This window comes from Dreissena polymorpha, chromosome 11, assembly GCF_020536995.1.
Source record: "Dreissena polymorpha isolate Duluth1 chromosome 11, UMN_Dpol_1.0, whole genome shotgun sequence".
Classification (NCBI taxonomy): Eukaryota; Metazoa; Mollusca; class Bivalvia; order Myida; family Dreissenidae; genus Dreissena; species Dreissena polymorpha.
The window spans coordinates 65,606,572-65,622,845 of NC_068365.1; the positions used below are offsets into that span (position 1 = coordinate 65,606,572).

The following is a 16,274-nucleotide window of genomic DNA, read 5'->3' on the forward strand; positions in this document are numbered from 1 at the left end:
TATTACATGCATTAATTTCTTAATGCCGCAGACTTTCAATCCATATCGGCAAAAAAGTTTCTAGCAGTCTATTTCGTGTAAAAAATATCCGCTATGTATATCGACTTAACTCGCTGCGAAATTATTTAACTAAAGTAATAAAGGGTATAAAACGGCCAAAAATACCATCTCGGCATGAACATCGCAGTCGCGTGATTATCCCCTCCGGAAATACTGCCTACAATGAAACGGATACAAATACTGTTTTTATGCCCCGGATCGAAAGATCGGGGGTATATTGCTTTGGCTTGTCTGTCATTCGTTCATTGCGTGTCCCAAAACTTTAACCTTGGTTAAAGTTGGGTAACTTTTGCATTATTGAAGATAGCAACTTGATATTTTGCTATCAAGTTATCTTCGCTGAATCGCACAAGATTTGCCGATTCTTTGACCTACGCGAATTGTGTTATAAAAAACATTAAAAACCCTACTCACCCTGTATCATTCTCGTGTATGAAAAAAAACTTCCGGTTATAAGGGCAAACTCAAAAGTATATTCGACTCGATTATGAATGCATCTCAAAAAAGAGGTAGCGCCAGGGGTTAGTGGTCTTATTCGAATTCTATTTAGTTCGTGCACGTGGTTCACGGGGTTAATACTGGAGGTAACGAAATTTGTGTGCGTAACGCTTTAACCGGTTGAACTTTTTTTCAAGTACGGGGTGTAACATATGCGTAGTAAATGTATTTTAAACATGTGCTGTTATGTTCATGCTTACATGTTCTGGTATGTTCATGCTAACATTTTCTGGTATGTTTATGCCTACATGTTCTGGTATGTTCATGCTTGCGTGTTCTGGTATGTTCATGCTTACATGTTCTGGTATGTTCATGATGATATGTTCTGGTATGTTTATGCCTACATGTTCTGGTATGTTCATGCTTACATGTTCTGGTATGTTCATGCTTATCTGTTCTGGTATGTTCATGCTTACATGTTATGGTATTTTCATGATTACATGTTCTGGTGTATTCGTGCTTACATGTTTTGGTATGTTCATGCTTACATGTTCTGGTATGTTCATGATTACATGTTCTAGTTTGTTCAGGCTATTAAACACTAGATAATAAATAAGAAGATAATTAGTGGTGTTAACGTTTCCCAACAGTAGAAATCATTCTTCTGATGAAGTCAGTGATATACAGACGAAAGCTCCAGGTATGGCTTTCAATACGTAGTGTGTGTTATTTGACAGTCTAAAACTTATTGGATTAAAAAAAAATCCTGTCAAATTTGTCAATCAAAATTGATTTGACACATCACATGATTGTGATTATGTTAAATCAGTGTACTGTATGCTAAATGCAACTGCTTTAGCAAGCTGTCAAGTTGAATTGAGACATTTGATGAAACAAACTGTTTCCTGGGTAGGACCAGTACTTAGTGTCTATATGACGTACCATGACGTCGAAAGAGTACAAGACCTACTAAGTAGAACGAAAAATGTACTTCGACGTACAATTTTCACCGACCCTTGAGTGTTAGCCAATCAGAAGACACCTTACGTCTGTTGCTTTTAGTGATTTTTGACATTGACCATTATTATTATACTCATAGATATTGTGCGTATTTATTGACCTGGCGTGGCGGAATTAACCTCTGACTTATGCTAGTTATGGTTATCACAAAATACGACCAACGGGGAGTTTATAATACATTATTTATCCCATTAATGCTTGGTAACTGGTTACCGTTGGGAATTTCCTACACAGTAATGCGCTGGACGGTCGTGATACTCCGCTCCGCATGATCATTTCATACACACAATATGCTGAATAATTTTAATTTTAAAAAGGTAACAATTGAATCTTCTTCAAATTTGTATATAATCTATTTCAATGCATTAAAGGGATCTTTTCACGCTTTGGTAAATTGACAAAATTGAAAAAAGTTGTTTCAGATTCGCAAATTTTCGTGTTAGTTATGATATTTGTGAGGAAACAGTAATACTGAACATTTACCATGCTTTAATATAGCCATTATATGCATCTTTTGACGATTATAAAACCTAAAAATTATAAAGCGTTGCAACGCGAAACGTTTGAATAATTTGGAGAGTTCTGTTTTTGTCGTTAAATTTTGTATAACTACGAAGATTGCTTATATAAGGTATAAAATACGTGAGGTATGTGTACTCGGCGGAATAGCTCAGTAGGCTAAAGCGTTTTTACTTAAGGACTCTGGCAGGACTCCAGGGGTTACCAAGTCCTCCGCGAGGGACGTTAAACGGGGTGCAGTGTATCGGTGCTGTACACCGGGCACTTAAAAGAACCAGGGGCGCCTCTGAAATCGGGGCGCCCTCTGTATCCCGCTCGAACCCCCACTAACACCTCTTGGGGCGGAGAGCACAAAAACCACACACAAACTTTAAGGAATTAACATTAATGCCAATAAGGATAATGATAATCCAGAGATAATAGGAATACTGCAAAAACCATTTTGATAAAAGGCAAACCACTACATAATCCATTAAAAAAAAAAAAAAAAAAAAAAAAAAAAAAAAAAAAAAAGCATCTAGTCACATTAAGGTCTCATTGGCCATCGTGATATGATGTATAATATGACCTTATTTTCTCCCCTGAAGGGTCACAGGGGCAGGTCGATACAGCTGTAGTCGAGAAGACGCTGGACGACCTGTAAATAAATCTCAAGTACACACACACACACTCCAGGGGTTACTGGTTCGAAACCTGCTCCGGGCAATGTTCTTTTCCTTTTTTTAATTTTATTCTTGATTTTTTACTGGAGCTTTTACGATCCAATGTTTACATTTATCAATATTAAGCATTTAATGAATAAGTTAAAAAATGCAAAAATCTGTGAAAAGGCCCCTTTAAATACTTGAAACTTCTGTGTTATTTTTTGCCATTCTGATATTTTTATTCACTTTGTCCTCAACTAAAAAAGGGATTTTAAACATTTATTATGAATAAATCTGAAGGAAAAGCGGCTCAAGAGACTAGTGTTTTGATTGGCTGTTCAGAAAATGTGTACGTAGAAGTACAAACATGTATGTCGAAGTACAAATTGTACTTTGACGTACAAATATATACTTCAAAGTGTATTTTATATTCATGTCGACGTACAATTATTGTACTTCGACGTGCATTTCTCTTTTTAACGTGTAGGTCTTCTTGACTTTCAACCCAAATGGTACGCCATAGTATGTCTTTAGGGTTATCTAAAGAATGCTCCCACTTAAAGGATCAATAAAGAGACCTCCCAGTGACTAAGCCAGTTAGCAGACACCCCATCCACTATACCACAGACACCTAATCAGCTATTAATTCCTGTGGCTAGAAAAAAAAATAAGATGCTAGATCTTTAAGCTTGGAACATGTAACTCGTTTTAAGATTGATGTTTTTGGATGCATTACTCAATTATTGCAACAATTATCATATTTTGAACACAATCATGTCCATATATTTATTAAAAATACATGGTTATCAAAAAAAACTTAAAAAGCTTTTGCCCGTAAATTAGGTAGCACCTATAATCATATTAGATTGAACGTTAAATTTCGCGCCATTTTTATTAGTCTTTTGTGTTTAGTCCATATGGTTTGAACGTCCTCAATTTACGCTTCCAAAGTTGTTCGATGGTCGTCCGGTACTCGTCCGATTCATTTAATTTTTCGAGTCCCATGACCCGGAAGTCTGCGACGCTGTGGCCGTTCGTGTAAAAGTGCTCGGCAACCGGGTCATTGTGTCGAGTCCGTATCCGGGACAGGTTAAGTAGATGTCGCTGGTACAGGGTATCTCTCGTTTCCCCTACGTATACAAAGGTCTTACATCGTTCGCAGTGTACAGCGTAGACTACATTGGTGGATTTGCAGGTGACCTCGTTCCACACATTGTAGCTTTTGTGAATGGACTCGATATGCTCTAAAGGTATTTGATTAATAATTTGGTACTTTGCCTATGTCCTAAAGAAGCATTAATTATCAGTCGATAAATCATTTTAAAATAGTAGCTTTATTACAAAAATAAACTATTTAAATAGAATTCCAAGAATATTTTATAGAAATTTTAGACAAAACTAAAACAAAACACTAATTTTCGGTCACCTAGTCGAAAGCGTTTCTTCGGGCCTTTCACAGATTTTGGCATGTATTGAAGTTTGTCATTAAATGCTTTATATTGATAATTGTAAACATTGGATATTAAAAGCTCCAGTAAAAAACAAGAATAAAATAAAAGAAAAAAGTACCATCACCTTGGCTCGAACCACTGACCCCTGGAGTAAAAGTCTATCGCTTAGACCACTCGGCCATCCGTGCTCATACAATGATTGATGTTTTTATACTTTATACAAGAAATCCTCGTAGTATCACAAAATATAACGAAAACAACAGAACTCTCAAATTTTTTAATTGTTTAGCGTTGCAACGCTTTATAATATTTAACGTTTTTACATTGTCAAAAGATGCATATAATGGATATTTCAGAGCATAGTAAATGTTCAGTATTACTGTTTCCTCACAAATATATCATAAATACATCGATAATTTGCGAATCTGAAACAATATTTTTTAATTTTGTCCATTTACCAAAACTTCAAAAGGCCCCTTTAATTAGTTAAGATTTTTTTTAACCTTTTAAATTACGATTTTTTAGCGTAGACATGCACGTCAAATTATAGATTGATATTTGAAAAAAGAGGAATTTTCGTCGGGTTATATTCCTTAACCCATTTATGCCTAGCGTCTAGAAAAAAGGCCTTGGCAAACAGCGTAGACCCTGATGAGACGCCGCATCATTTGATGCGGCGTCTCATTAGAGTCTGCGCTGTTTGCTTAATGGAATTTCTGTAAGAAATATTCTAAATATAAAAATATACTAGACATATCTTATTTTGGAAATAAACTGATTCAATTAAGAAGGATGGGAGAGTCCACTAGGCATAAATTGGTTAAATGTAATTTCCAGTTAATAACAAGAGAGGTGTTTGTCAGAGACACAATGCCCCCTATTGTGCCGCTTTGAAGCCATAAATTTGACCTTTGACCTTGAAGGATGACATTGACCTTCACCTTTCATCACTCAAAATGTGCAGCTCCATGAGAAACACATGCATGTCAAATATAAAGTTGCTATCTTCAATGGCAAAAGTTATGACCAAGGTTAAAGTTTTGACGCCACTTTGAAGCCATATATTTGACCTTCGACCTTGAAGGATGACCTTAAAACTTTCACCATTCAGAATGTGCAGCTTCATGAGATGCACATGCATGCCAAATATCACGTTGCTATCTTCAATAATGCAAAAGTTATCAAACTTTAACCAAGGTTAAAGTTTTGGGACACACAATGAATGAATGACAGACAGGCCAAAACAATATACCCCCGATCTTTCGATCCGTGGGCATAAAAACAGTATTTGTATCCGTTTCATTGTAGGCAGTATTTCCGGAGGGGATAATCACGCGACTGCGATGTTCATGCCGAGATGGTATATTTGGCCGTTTTATACCCTTTATTACTTTAGTTAAATAATTTCGCAGCGAGTTAAGTCGATATACATAGCGGATTTTTTTTACACGAAATAGACTGCTAGAAACTTTTTTGCCGATATGGATTGAAAGTCTGCGGCATTAAGAAATTAATGCATGTAATAAAATGGTATAAAACTGACGAAAAACTCCCGTCTCTGAATGGACGTCGTCATCTTGACAATCACGCGATTTTTTATAAATCATATCAACTTCAGTTAAACTTTCAATTTGCGATTCAAGTTCCAATCATCCATAGATATGAATATCGGCCTGTGTATAGAGGTTCTTTTAAAAGTTTCCTTCCATATAAGCCTGTGCAACATATTCAGGGACGAGATGATCCGTTTGTATTGTATTTGTTTAAAGGGTCTTAAGGTGACAAATCCAATTATTATGCATATAAACTGGTCTGATTTTTACCGGATTTCAGTTACTCTTGCATAAAAACTGCTAATAGAACAGCTAAGGTACAACGTTGTCAAGAATTATGAAAGATAAACCCGTTTCATAATTGGAAGAATTGTTTACATTTTTGCAACTAACGCGATGGGTAGCCTCAGAGCGGTATCATATGCTAAAAATAGCCGAAAGAAAATTCAATTTTAATTCTATTTTAAACAACTTTTAACCAGCAAAAAGTAACTTACTAGATCACTACAAACGTTTTAACCATTAAGAAGAGACCTATTTTGTGGGCGATACCGGAAAACGTTAAAAATCATCGTTATATTTTTGGTGACCTGGGTCACTTTCACTTTCTTTTCCGAGTAAACAGCGATGTAAATAAACCGATTGTTTGTAAACACAATTGACTTGGTGGACATTTTATTTTGAGCTCAAAACAAGTTGCCTTGCTTATTTTTTATTGTGATGTTCAATAGCATATATATATATATAGTTTTTTGATAACATTTATAAATAAAATATGAAAAAAAAAATCGGTAAATAATTACGGATCTTCACCTTTATAGAGCCTCTAAAGGATGAAAATACAGTCAAGATTGAAAACAAAACGACTTTGTGCACCAATCAAATACATTTGTTTTGTGAAGGCGTTTTGTTTTAACACTTTCAGAGTTAATAGGTCTGCAGACAGAGTTTGTGTATTGCAACGGTCAGCTGAAATAGACTTGACGTTTTTAGGTGCGAATAGACAGCGTTGTAGTCCGCGCATGGTCCGGGTGATACTTTGTCGCGTTCTGTAAAAACTGGGGTTAAGGCATGTGCGTAAAGGGTCATCCCAGACGATTCTTTTCGCTTTTATGGTATTTTTAGTTTAAATGAAGTCCCGCGGAATGCACAGGCTAATCTGGGATGACACTTCGAACATGCATTAAGCCCAGTTTTCTCAGAACAACGCTCCTTTTATAACGAACTGTTAGTGTTGGGAAGCCAAGATACCAGAACGCAACCATTTCGAGATAATGTAACGAGAACACAATGTTTTTATCAACTATACTTTTTTTATTTTGATGCTATGGTTAACAAAAAACAAACACAAAACTGTTCCGTCATTAATGTGGTCAAAAAGGTTCTTAGTCGTCATTGGCCGTGAAGAGGACGACGTGAAGGTGACGTCGTGAAGGTGACTTCGCTCAGACGACTACGTCAAAGGGCAGCGAAGAGTGCGAAAGCGATGGCAAAGAGCGATGGCACTGAAATTTAAATATTTTGTATAGCGTATATACACGTTTTCATCATTTGTAAGATTGTAATATATGTTTTACTAATAGGATTTTAATTAATGTACTGAAAGAGCGTATACAATTATTAAAACAAATTACAAATTTTGCAAGTTTATTTAATAACATAGTGTCCGTAGTGATCATAACTAAAAGGTGTCGTTGTGTTGCAAGCATGTGACCTATAGTCAATTTGTATGTACACTAATCCATTATATATGCCGGGAACTTAGCGATTCGTGCGTGTATGCTTTGAAGACATAAAAGCATACAGCAAAGTGTTTTAAGAAGCTATCATTTCATTACATAGATTGTACATTTACATGATAGACTGGCAGCGGAAAGGGTGAATGGGTCATTGACAAAGAGAACGTTCCGAGTCTGGTAGAGAAATGTGCCGTCACTGGAATCTGCGTCCTTGGTCGACAGGGCTGTGGATTGTGCGTCCCTACGTCGGCGAGAAGCTCCAGGGCATCGCTATAGGAGGAGAGAGAAAGAGGTTATCCCATTTATGCCTAGCGTCTAGAAAAAATGCCTTGGTAAACAGCGTAGACCCAGATGAGACGCCGCATGATGCGGTGTCTCATCAGGTTCTGCGATGTTTGCTTAAAGGAATTTCTGTTAGAAATATTCTAAATATAGAAATATACTAGACATCACTTAATTTGGAAATAAATTGATCCAATTTAAAAAGACGGGATAGTCCACTAGGCATAAATGGGTTAAATCAAGCAGCCAACGGCAATCAGAACATTGGTTTTAGATACTAGTACATGGCCAACGATATAATACACTATTTGTTAAGATTTGTTCAGAAAAGGACTGCATTTACAAATTCGTGCAATTTAGTTGATTTTGTTGTAACGTTCTGCTATTTTCCCTTGACAGCAAATTATACAAATACATTTCTTCAATATTTTCTAGTTCAGAGTACATGTTGGTCATTGGACAACCATGGTAGGAAAGAAAAACGGTCCAGCAAACAAACAATTCGTAATTAAACAAATCGAAAATAGAGCACCTTTTACAAGCTTAAATTGGCACGAGTTGACAGACAAAGGGCGATTTGACTTACCGCTTTACACAAGTCGCCAGCAGAACTCGGGCAAACTTTAACTCTGCAGGATATCAAGACTTGATTATGTCCGTAGAACTGGAAGGCGGTCAGTTTAGTAGTGTAGGTGTGTGTAGTTGCTGTCGCGGTAGGGTCATAAGAAGCGGAAAAGGGTTTCATTAAGGCTGGAGGGACAGCGCAGCTGAAATTATAGGATTCATATAATAGGATACATATATATGAGTTACTCATTAGACCTTTTCACATTTTTTTGGCATGCATCGAAGTTTGTAAGTTAATGGTTTAAATTGTTAAAATGTAAAAACTTAACTAAATAGCTTCATTAAAACAATAACATTATGGAGTTAATGTCTAGCAATTATTCCATGTTGCCTAGCGTCTAGAAAAAATGCATTGGCAAACAGCGTAGACCCAGATGAGACGCCGCATGATATAAGTCTTATCAGGGTCAGCGCCGTTTGCTTAAAATTTATTTCTGCAAGAAATATTCTAAATATAGAAATAAATATACAAGACATCCCTAAGTTTGGAAATTAATTGATCCAATTTAGAATGATGGGAACTAGGCATAAATGGGTTAAACCACTGTCATCCGTGCTAATATCCTCATTACTGTATTTATACTTTAAAAGCAATCCTCGTAATTTCACAAAATATATCTATAACATAACTCGAATGATAAATGATTCAATAGTTCGTGTTTGTAACGATTTACAATTCAGGTTTTTTTAAATCGTCAAGATGTAAATCCTGTATATATTAGAGCATAGTACATGTTTGGTATAACTGTTTCCTAGTAACTATCATAACTACAAGGAACATTGGCAGATAAGAATTTCAAGTTTGTTAATTTACCAAAACGGGCACAGTTTCCTTTATATATAATACGATGACATAAATATAAAGAAAGGATTTGCAAGTAAAATTGGAAACAATTTTAGGAATTTTATTATTTGCATAACATAAGGAAAATTACATTTTATGCTTGCCGGTGGTTTATAAATTTCAGTGAATTCAAACTGGTAATTTTACTGTTTCAAACAGTGAAAATTATCAGTGAAAATTATCGATAATTTTCACTGTTACTGTGAAATGACGAATGTGAAATGACGTCATTTTTTGACGAAATTATATAATACATCTAAAAATAAAATATTGTTCATACTTGTTCGTCATAAGCGTCACTGTTTTGGATGAGTTCCCTACTGCTTCAGCCACACAAGACTCTACTGTCGCAATATATTGCACTAAAATGAATATATGAAGATTAATTATTCGCCACAAAGAAAGTTCTTTACGACTGAATACCAAAAATATTATGCTTCTCAAAATTTGCTAATTTCACTTTTTATTTTAAGATTATCATCAATTTAATTTTATTTAATGTTGTTATTTTGCAGGTTTTGATATTAGAACGCGTGTTTTTGATTTTTCATTTGTATGTATTGATTTATCTTGATGCGTGGCGCTGGCTGAATCTAGCTAGGGGTGAACTACAAATTACACATACTATAAAAAGTGATCCTTAGCAAATCTGAAGTAGTATACATACAAAGATTGAATGATCAAAAACAACGTACCAGGGATGGTAAGGATCCAATCAACGAGGTCTCCGACATTAGCGGTATACCTACCCAACGCAGCGTCGATTGCAATAGCTGGCGAGAACGTCCTCGGACCGTCGGTGACAAGCCTAAGTAAAAAAGTAACAAATATAAACAGTGATGTGTTGACTTCATATCTTACAGACTGCCTATTTAATTTACACAAAAAGCCGGATCAACCATGCCATTGGGAAAGATGAAACAATAAATAAGTGTTCCAATTATTTATAAGCGTTACAATTTTCGGCCATTGACTTACCAAAGCCGTAAAGTCAAGAAGCGCACAATGCATATAACAGATCATACGGTCATGTCAAGAAGCGCAAAATGCATATAACAAACCACATGGTAAAGTCACGTGCTACTGTAATAGTTGCAGACACTCAGTTTGACACTTTCACAAACCGCTTCAAGGATGGAGCGAGTATCTTAATACACACGGATAAATATGGACTTTGGCAGCCCGGATGTTCGTATATTAAAACGAAAGTCTAGATTCTTATAACTCCTTATGTATATATTCGCTTCAATCTATATCTGTAAAAGAACCATTTTGAAGTTAAGCATTTAACTACCATCCAAATTACAGAACACAGACCTCAAACAGTCATTGATAGAATGTATTTTATGCATTGTTGAGTCGTGGGTAGGTTTCACAAACTTACATGTATAAATATATGACAATAAAATCATAAAGACAATTATCATTCGGCCTTAATATATTTGTTTTGTTTTCTATATGTTTATCGTCGGTTATAATCATAAATACTCGATTTGTTGAGAGTGCCAACCCGCCATGTTGAAAATTTCTTCTTGTTGATTCCGATAGTTGCTATTGTAATTTACAGATTTGCAAAATATAAATATACCTAAAACTTGACCGTTCAGGGATGGTTAATTTGTTTGGAAAAAATGTCAGACTTGTGTATTATTGCAAATACTCCGTAAATAATTTACAAACAATACATAGAAGAGGAAAAATTTGAAAACTTATAAAAAAAAATGTTTTGATGAATAACAGTATACCTGTTTTGTGGTATTTTTGATCAGCAAAACGATGATGACCTGTCAAAACTTTTCCGTAACCTAGTGCATCATGCGGGAACGTTCTATCACGCAATTTCTAGAACCACGACTCAAAAGTGAAGAAGCCACGACTTAAAGAATACCATTTAGTGCAAGTATGATAGTATTGCGTAAAATGTAACACGCGCTTACAACGAAGTTTTGGAAAAGACGCATGAAAGTGACCTATGAATAGCCTCAGATATGGAATGAACTGCGCTGCGCAAAAGTATAACTTGCCTGACGTAGCATGTAATGGACTATTAAGCATTCATAAACTTACTTCTTCCGCGACACTCAGATAAAAAAATAAGTGTTGACTTTAAATAATGCCTAGTGGACTCTCCAATTCTTCTAAATTGGATCAATTTATTTCCAATTAGGGATGCCTAGTATATTCATGTCTATATTTATAATATTTTTTTTACAGAAATTCCTTTAAGCAAACAGCGTTGACACAGATGAGACGCCGCATAATGCGGCGTCTCATCTGGGTTTACGCTGTTTGCAAAGTGCTTTTCTCAAGACGCTAGGCATAAATGGGTTAACTTTCTCTTAATCTTAGTTTTCGCAAGAAAACAAATAACGTAAATAAACACATACGCGGGCGCAAGGGTGTGGTTCAACGTTTTCGTTATACCAGACGCTGGTATTTCTTGGCAGGTTATTACATAGGTTATTATCTCTGCTGATCCCGAGTCTGGATACACCGCAGCTTGCATACCGTTTGCCGTCATATTGTTATATGAAGACAGCGTAAGTAAAATCTGTTGGTCCTGAAAAAACAACAACAACATTTACCACTGCATGCCATTTTTCATAAAAATTTCTGTGACGACTTTTGCACCTTTAACATTTTTTTAAACGCAATACCGGGAAGTTTATCGATGTTGTTACTAAAACAGTATATTTTCGCGTTAAAATCAGACGATATCGGGTAATTTTAACCGTTTGCATGCTGTGAAATCAGTATGCTAAAATGTCGTCTGCTGAATTTCTAAAATTTAGCATTTTTCTCGATATTTAAAAAAAAATACTATAAGAATAGCAAACAGCTTGGATCCTGATGAGACGCCACGTTGTGTGGCGTCTTATCTGGATCCAAACTATTTGCAAAGGCCTTCAAAATTCGGTTCCAGCACTAAAAGAGTTGAATGGTTTGCTCGTAGTAGTTGATATCTCAAGGTTTATAAACTGGACAGACTGTATGGAATACTACGCTGTACAATCTTAACTGTCCAAACTTAGAGGCGACAATAAAGACCAAATAGGGCTCGATTGGTCATTGTTGGCTCGGGTACTACTTTAATGTATCCCGGGTAGGGTAAATGTACTTACGTAAGTACCCGGGAATTTGAACGCTAAATCGGTCGTTGTCGGCTATTTGTTTTTTAATTAATTGTTTACATAATAATGTATATTTTCTGTTAAATGACCTCTATATCATCGAAACTCGTACCCGAAAAGCATGTTGATGAATTGTTTTTAAAGATGGGTTTGTTTAAGATAAAGAATCTCGTTTTAGAGTTATCGGTGGTACGTTTTATGACATCGGATTTTGGGCGGGAATACAAATCGGGTAAAGTCTAATATCGCCCGGGTACGTTTAAGTATATTTACCGTACCCGGGGTACATATAAGTATACTTTAGAGTACCCGGGGTACATATAAGTAGTACCAGAGCCGACAATGACCAATCGAGCCCAAATAGGCCATGGTGAGCTTGAAAGTATGGCTAAATGAAAATAAAGTGCACAAACCTTATCACAACCAGAGATTATTGCGCTGTTCGTGGGAGAATTAAAAGAGTATGTGCACTGTTTTGATGAACTCGTCTCAATGGCAAATCCGTATTGTTTAGTTGGGGGTACATCGACGACAGTGATGTCTCCATTTGCACCGCAACCTTAAGGATTGTATGAAAGGTTACACATGTAAAGTTGACGAACACATCTAAATGAGCTGTGCTTTGTAAAAAGTGGGTTAAATGCATGCCCGTCAAGTCCGCACAGGCTTATCTAGGACGTCATTTATTACGCATATCAAACCTCTTTTCACAGAGCACGACTCAAATGTCAAGGTGAAGAACACATCTGAATTGTTTGACATAAATATGCATGACGAGGTGTTTTTTTAATGAAATTAATAAAATTAGTTTATAGCACTTTACCCTATATCTATTTCAAATAGGATATCGAACAAAACAATTACCCGAATATTAAACTGTATATATGAGCGGCGTTCTAAAAAAACTGGGCATAATGGATGTGCGTAAAGTGTCGTCCCAGATTAGCCTGTGCAGTCCGCACAGGCTTATCAGGGACGACACTTTCCGCTTCTATGGCATTTTAATATTAAAGGAAGTCCCTTCTTACCGAAAATGAATGTTTAGGCGGAAAGTGTCGTCCCCGATTAGCCTGTGCGGACTGCACAGGCCAATCAAGGACGACACTTTACGCACATGCATCATTAAGCCCACTTTTCTCAGAACAAGACACATATAATGACGCATATGATATTTTATTTCCACCTTGCAAAGAGTCCAGTTTGGTGCCAACTCATACTTTTTTTTCAGGTGGAGATTTCCAACATGTTGCCAACGTTACTTACAATATTGAAAGAAAAGTAATTATAACAATGCGATTTTGAAGATTCGTCAATGAATATCCCTTTATTGAAGAGGGAAAAAAAAATGTTAATTTATTGTCTTGTTCTGTGAAAATTGGGCATAATGCATGTGCGTAAAATGTCGTCACAGGTTAGCCGATGCAGTTTGCACAGGCTTATCAGGGACAACACTGTCCGCTTAAATGGTATTTTTCGTTTAAAAGTCCCTTTTTACCGAAAATCTATTTTAAGCGGAAAGTGTCGTCCCTGATCTGCCTTGCGGAGTGCACAGGCTAATCTGGGACGACACTTTACGCACATGCATTATGCCCAGTTTTCTCAGACCGCGACTCGTATACTGGCCGTGCTCCGTGAAAAAAGGAGTTAAAATGCATGTGCGCCTTGTAGCTCCCAGATCAGGCAGTGAAGTCCGCACATGACAATCGGGGACGGCGCTTTATGCACATGCATAAAACTCCTTTCACAGAGAGAGTCTCCTGCTTTAACCAAAATTGACATACTACGCATCCTAATTTTTTGAAAGGATATCAGTGGAAACTATACAGTTTTTTGGCCTAATTAACCCATTTATGCCTAGCGTCTAGAAAAAAAGGTCTTGGCAAACAGCGCATGATGCGGCGTCTCATCAGGGTCTGCGCTGTTTGCTTAAAAAGGAATTTCTGTCAGAAATATTCTAAATATAGAAAAAATATGCTCGACATCCCTAATTTTGGAAATAAATTGATCAAATTTTAGAAGGATGGGAGAGTCCACTAGGCATAAATGGGTTCAAATTTCTCCTACAACTTACTGAAATTAACTGAGGCCAGAGTTACCGAGACGAGCGCCGCAAACAGAAGGCAACGAAACATCTACAAACAAATATGTATTTAAGCACTAAATGTAAATATTATAGAATTCTGTGCCCACACATTCATTCCCACGTAAAGATTACGCATCACCGAAATTACAATTACTCCTAAATTAAACGAGAAAAAGGCTAAAGACGTGAAGAAATGCATGAAGAGAAATTGTAAAACATTCAAAAAAAATCAGAGATTCAAAATGCTACATAATATGAAGTGTGGTTTAGACAAGCTTAGCTAAACCATTAGATTTATTATCGAATTATTGTAGAAGACATTATATAAATTTGCTTATTTCAGTAGTTGATGTAGTATAGCGATGATCATTATAACGTGTAAGTTACTCAAATTTTATTCATGTAAAAATGTTCAGATCACAAGTCAAATATTTCAAACATGAAATTGCGATAACGGATTAACATTTGAAGCTAGCCAACGTAGTTTATATCGGCAATACATTTAGTGGACATGTACAGATTTGATAGCCCTTTACAAACACCCATCAACATACGAACAGTTCATTACATAGCAAGTTAAAACAAAACAGAAATTTCAAACGAAAGAAAACACGCTCAACTTCAAAAAAAAGACTAAAAAAACTTCTGAAATTCAAATGTAATAATTATACATATAAAACACACTTACCTTGAACTGCTGAACGTCCTTGCAACACACACAACTACAAACTGTAGCGTCACAGACTAGAACGACCGATGTGTGTCTTTTTATACCAGCTATCCACGCAATCCTCGTGAAATGGCGCGAAAACAAGTCTTACCACGGTGGTGTACTTACCTCAAGCATATGCGACGGATTCACTTTATGAACCTTGTTCTGAGGAAACTGGGCTTAATGCATGTGCGTAAAGTGTCGCCCCAGATTAGCCTGTGCAGTCTGTGTTTTAGTTTCAAGGAAGTCCCTTCTTACCGAAAATGCAGTTTAGGCGGAAATTGTCTTCCCTGATAAGCCTGTGCGGACTGCACAGGCTAATCTTGGATGACACTTTACGCACATGCACTAAGCCCAATTTTCTCAGAACGCAGCTCATTTGTTGTCTATAATGTAATAGAAAACAGTGTTGCTCATATAATATGGGTTCATGTATTAACACATAATGTATTAATGTATTATTTCTGTTATAATGTCAGTTTCTTTTTTGTTCAAGAATGTCTTCCTGTTACGCTAATAATGTCACACATGATTCTTAAAACAATTACTGAATAAAGGCTCTATAAAGCTAAAGATCCGTAATTATTTACCGATTTTTAATATTTTTTCCGTATTTTATATATAAAGGTTATCAAAAAACAATATGTATATGCTATTGGGCATTACCATAAAAATATGAGCAATACAACTTGTTTTGAGCTCAAAATACAGTGTCCTCCAAGTGAATCGTGTTTACAAACAATCAGTTTATTTACATCGCTGTTTACTCGGGAAAGTGAAAGTGAAAGTGACTCACGTCACCGAACATATATCGTTGATTTTCAATGTTTTCCGGTATCACTCACAAAGTATGTCTCTTCTAATAATGGTCAAAACGTTTGTAGTGATCTAATTTGTTACTTTTTGCTGTTAAAAAGTTGTTTTAACTAGAATTAAAAGTGAATGTTTTTTTGGCTATTTTTAGCATACGTCACCGCTTTGGGGCTACACATCACGCTAGTTGCAAAATTGTAAACATTTCTTCCAATTATGAAACGGGTATATCTTCAATAATTCTTGACAACGTTGCACCTCAGCTGTGTTATATGCATTTTTTTGCAAGAGTAACTGAAATCCGGTAAAAATTAGGCAAGTTTATACGCATAATAATTGGATTTGTCACCTTTATAGG

The 16,274-nt window shown here is 36.0% G+C and overlaps 1 protein-coding gene across 1 annotated transcript; it reads right to left on the reverse strand.

Moving 5' to 3' along the window:
• Positions 1-6,978: 6,978 nt before the first annotated feature.
• LOC127851071 (uncharacterized) lies at positions 6,979-15,186 on the reverse strand. Its single transcript, XM_052384548.1, has 9 exons — positions 15,080-15,186; positions 14,380-14,440; positions 12,722-12,867; positions 11,565-11,737; positions 9,873-9,985; positions 9,458-9,539; positions 8,293-8,473; positions 7,541-7,694; positions 6,979-7,190 (listed from the first exon to the last, which is right to left on the reverse strand). The coding sequence occupies exons 2-9, from the start codon at positions 14,438-14,440 to the stop codon at positions 7,144-7,146; spliced, it is 957 nt and encodes a 318-aa protein (XP_052240508.1). The 5' UTR covers positions 15,080-15,186; the 3' UTR covers positions 6,979-7,143.
• Positions 15,187-16,274: the final 1,088 nt, after the last annotated feature.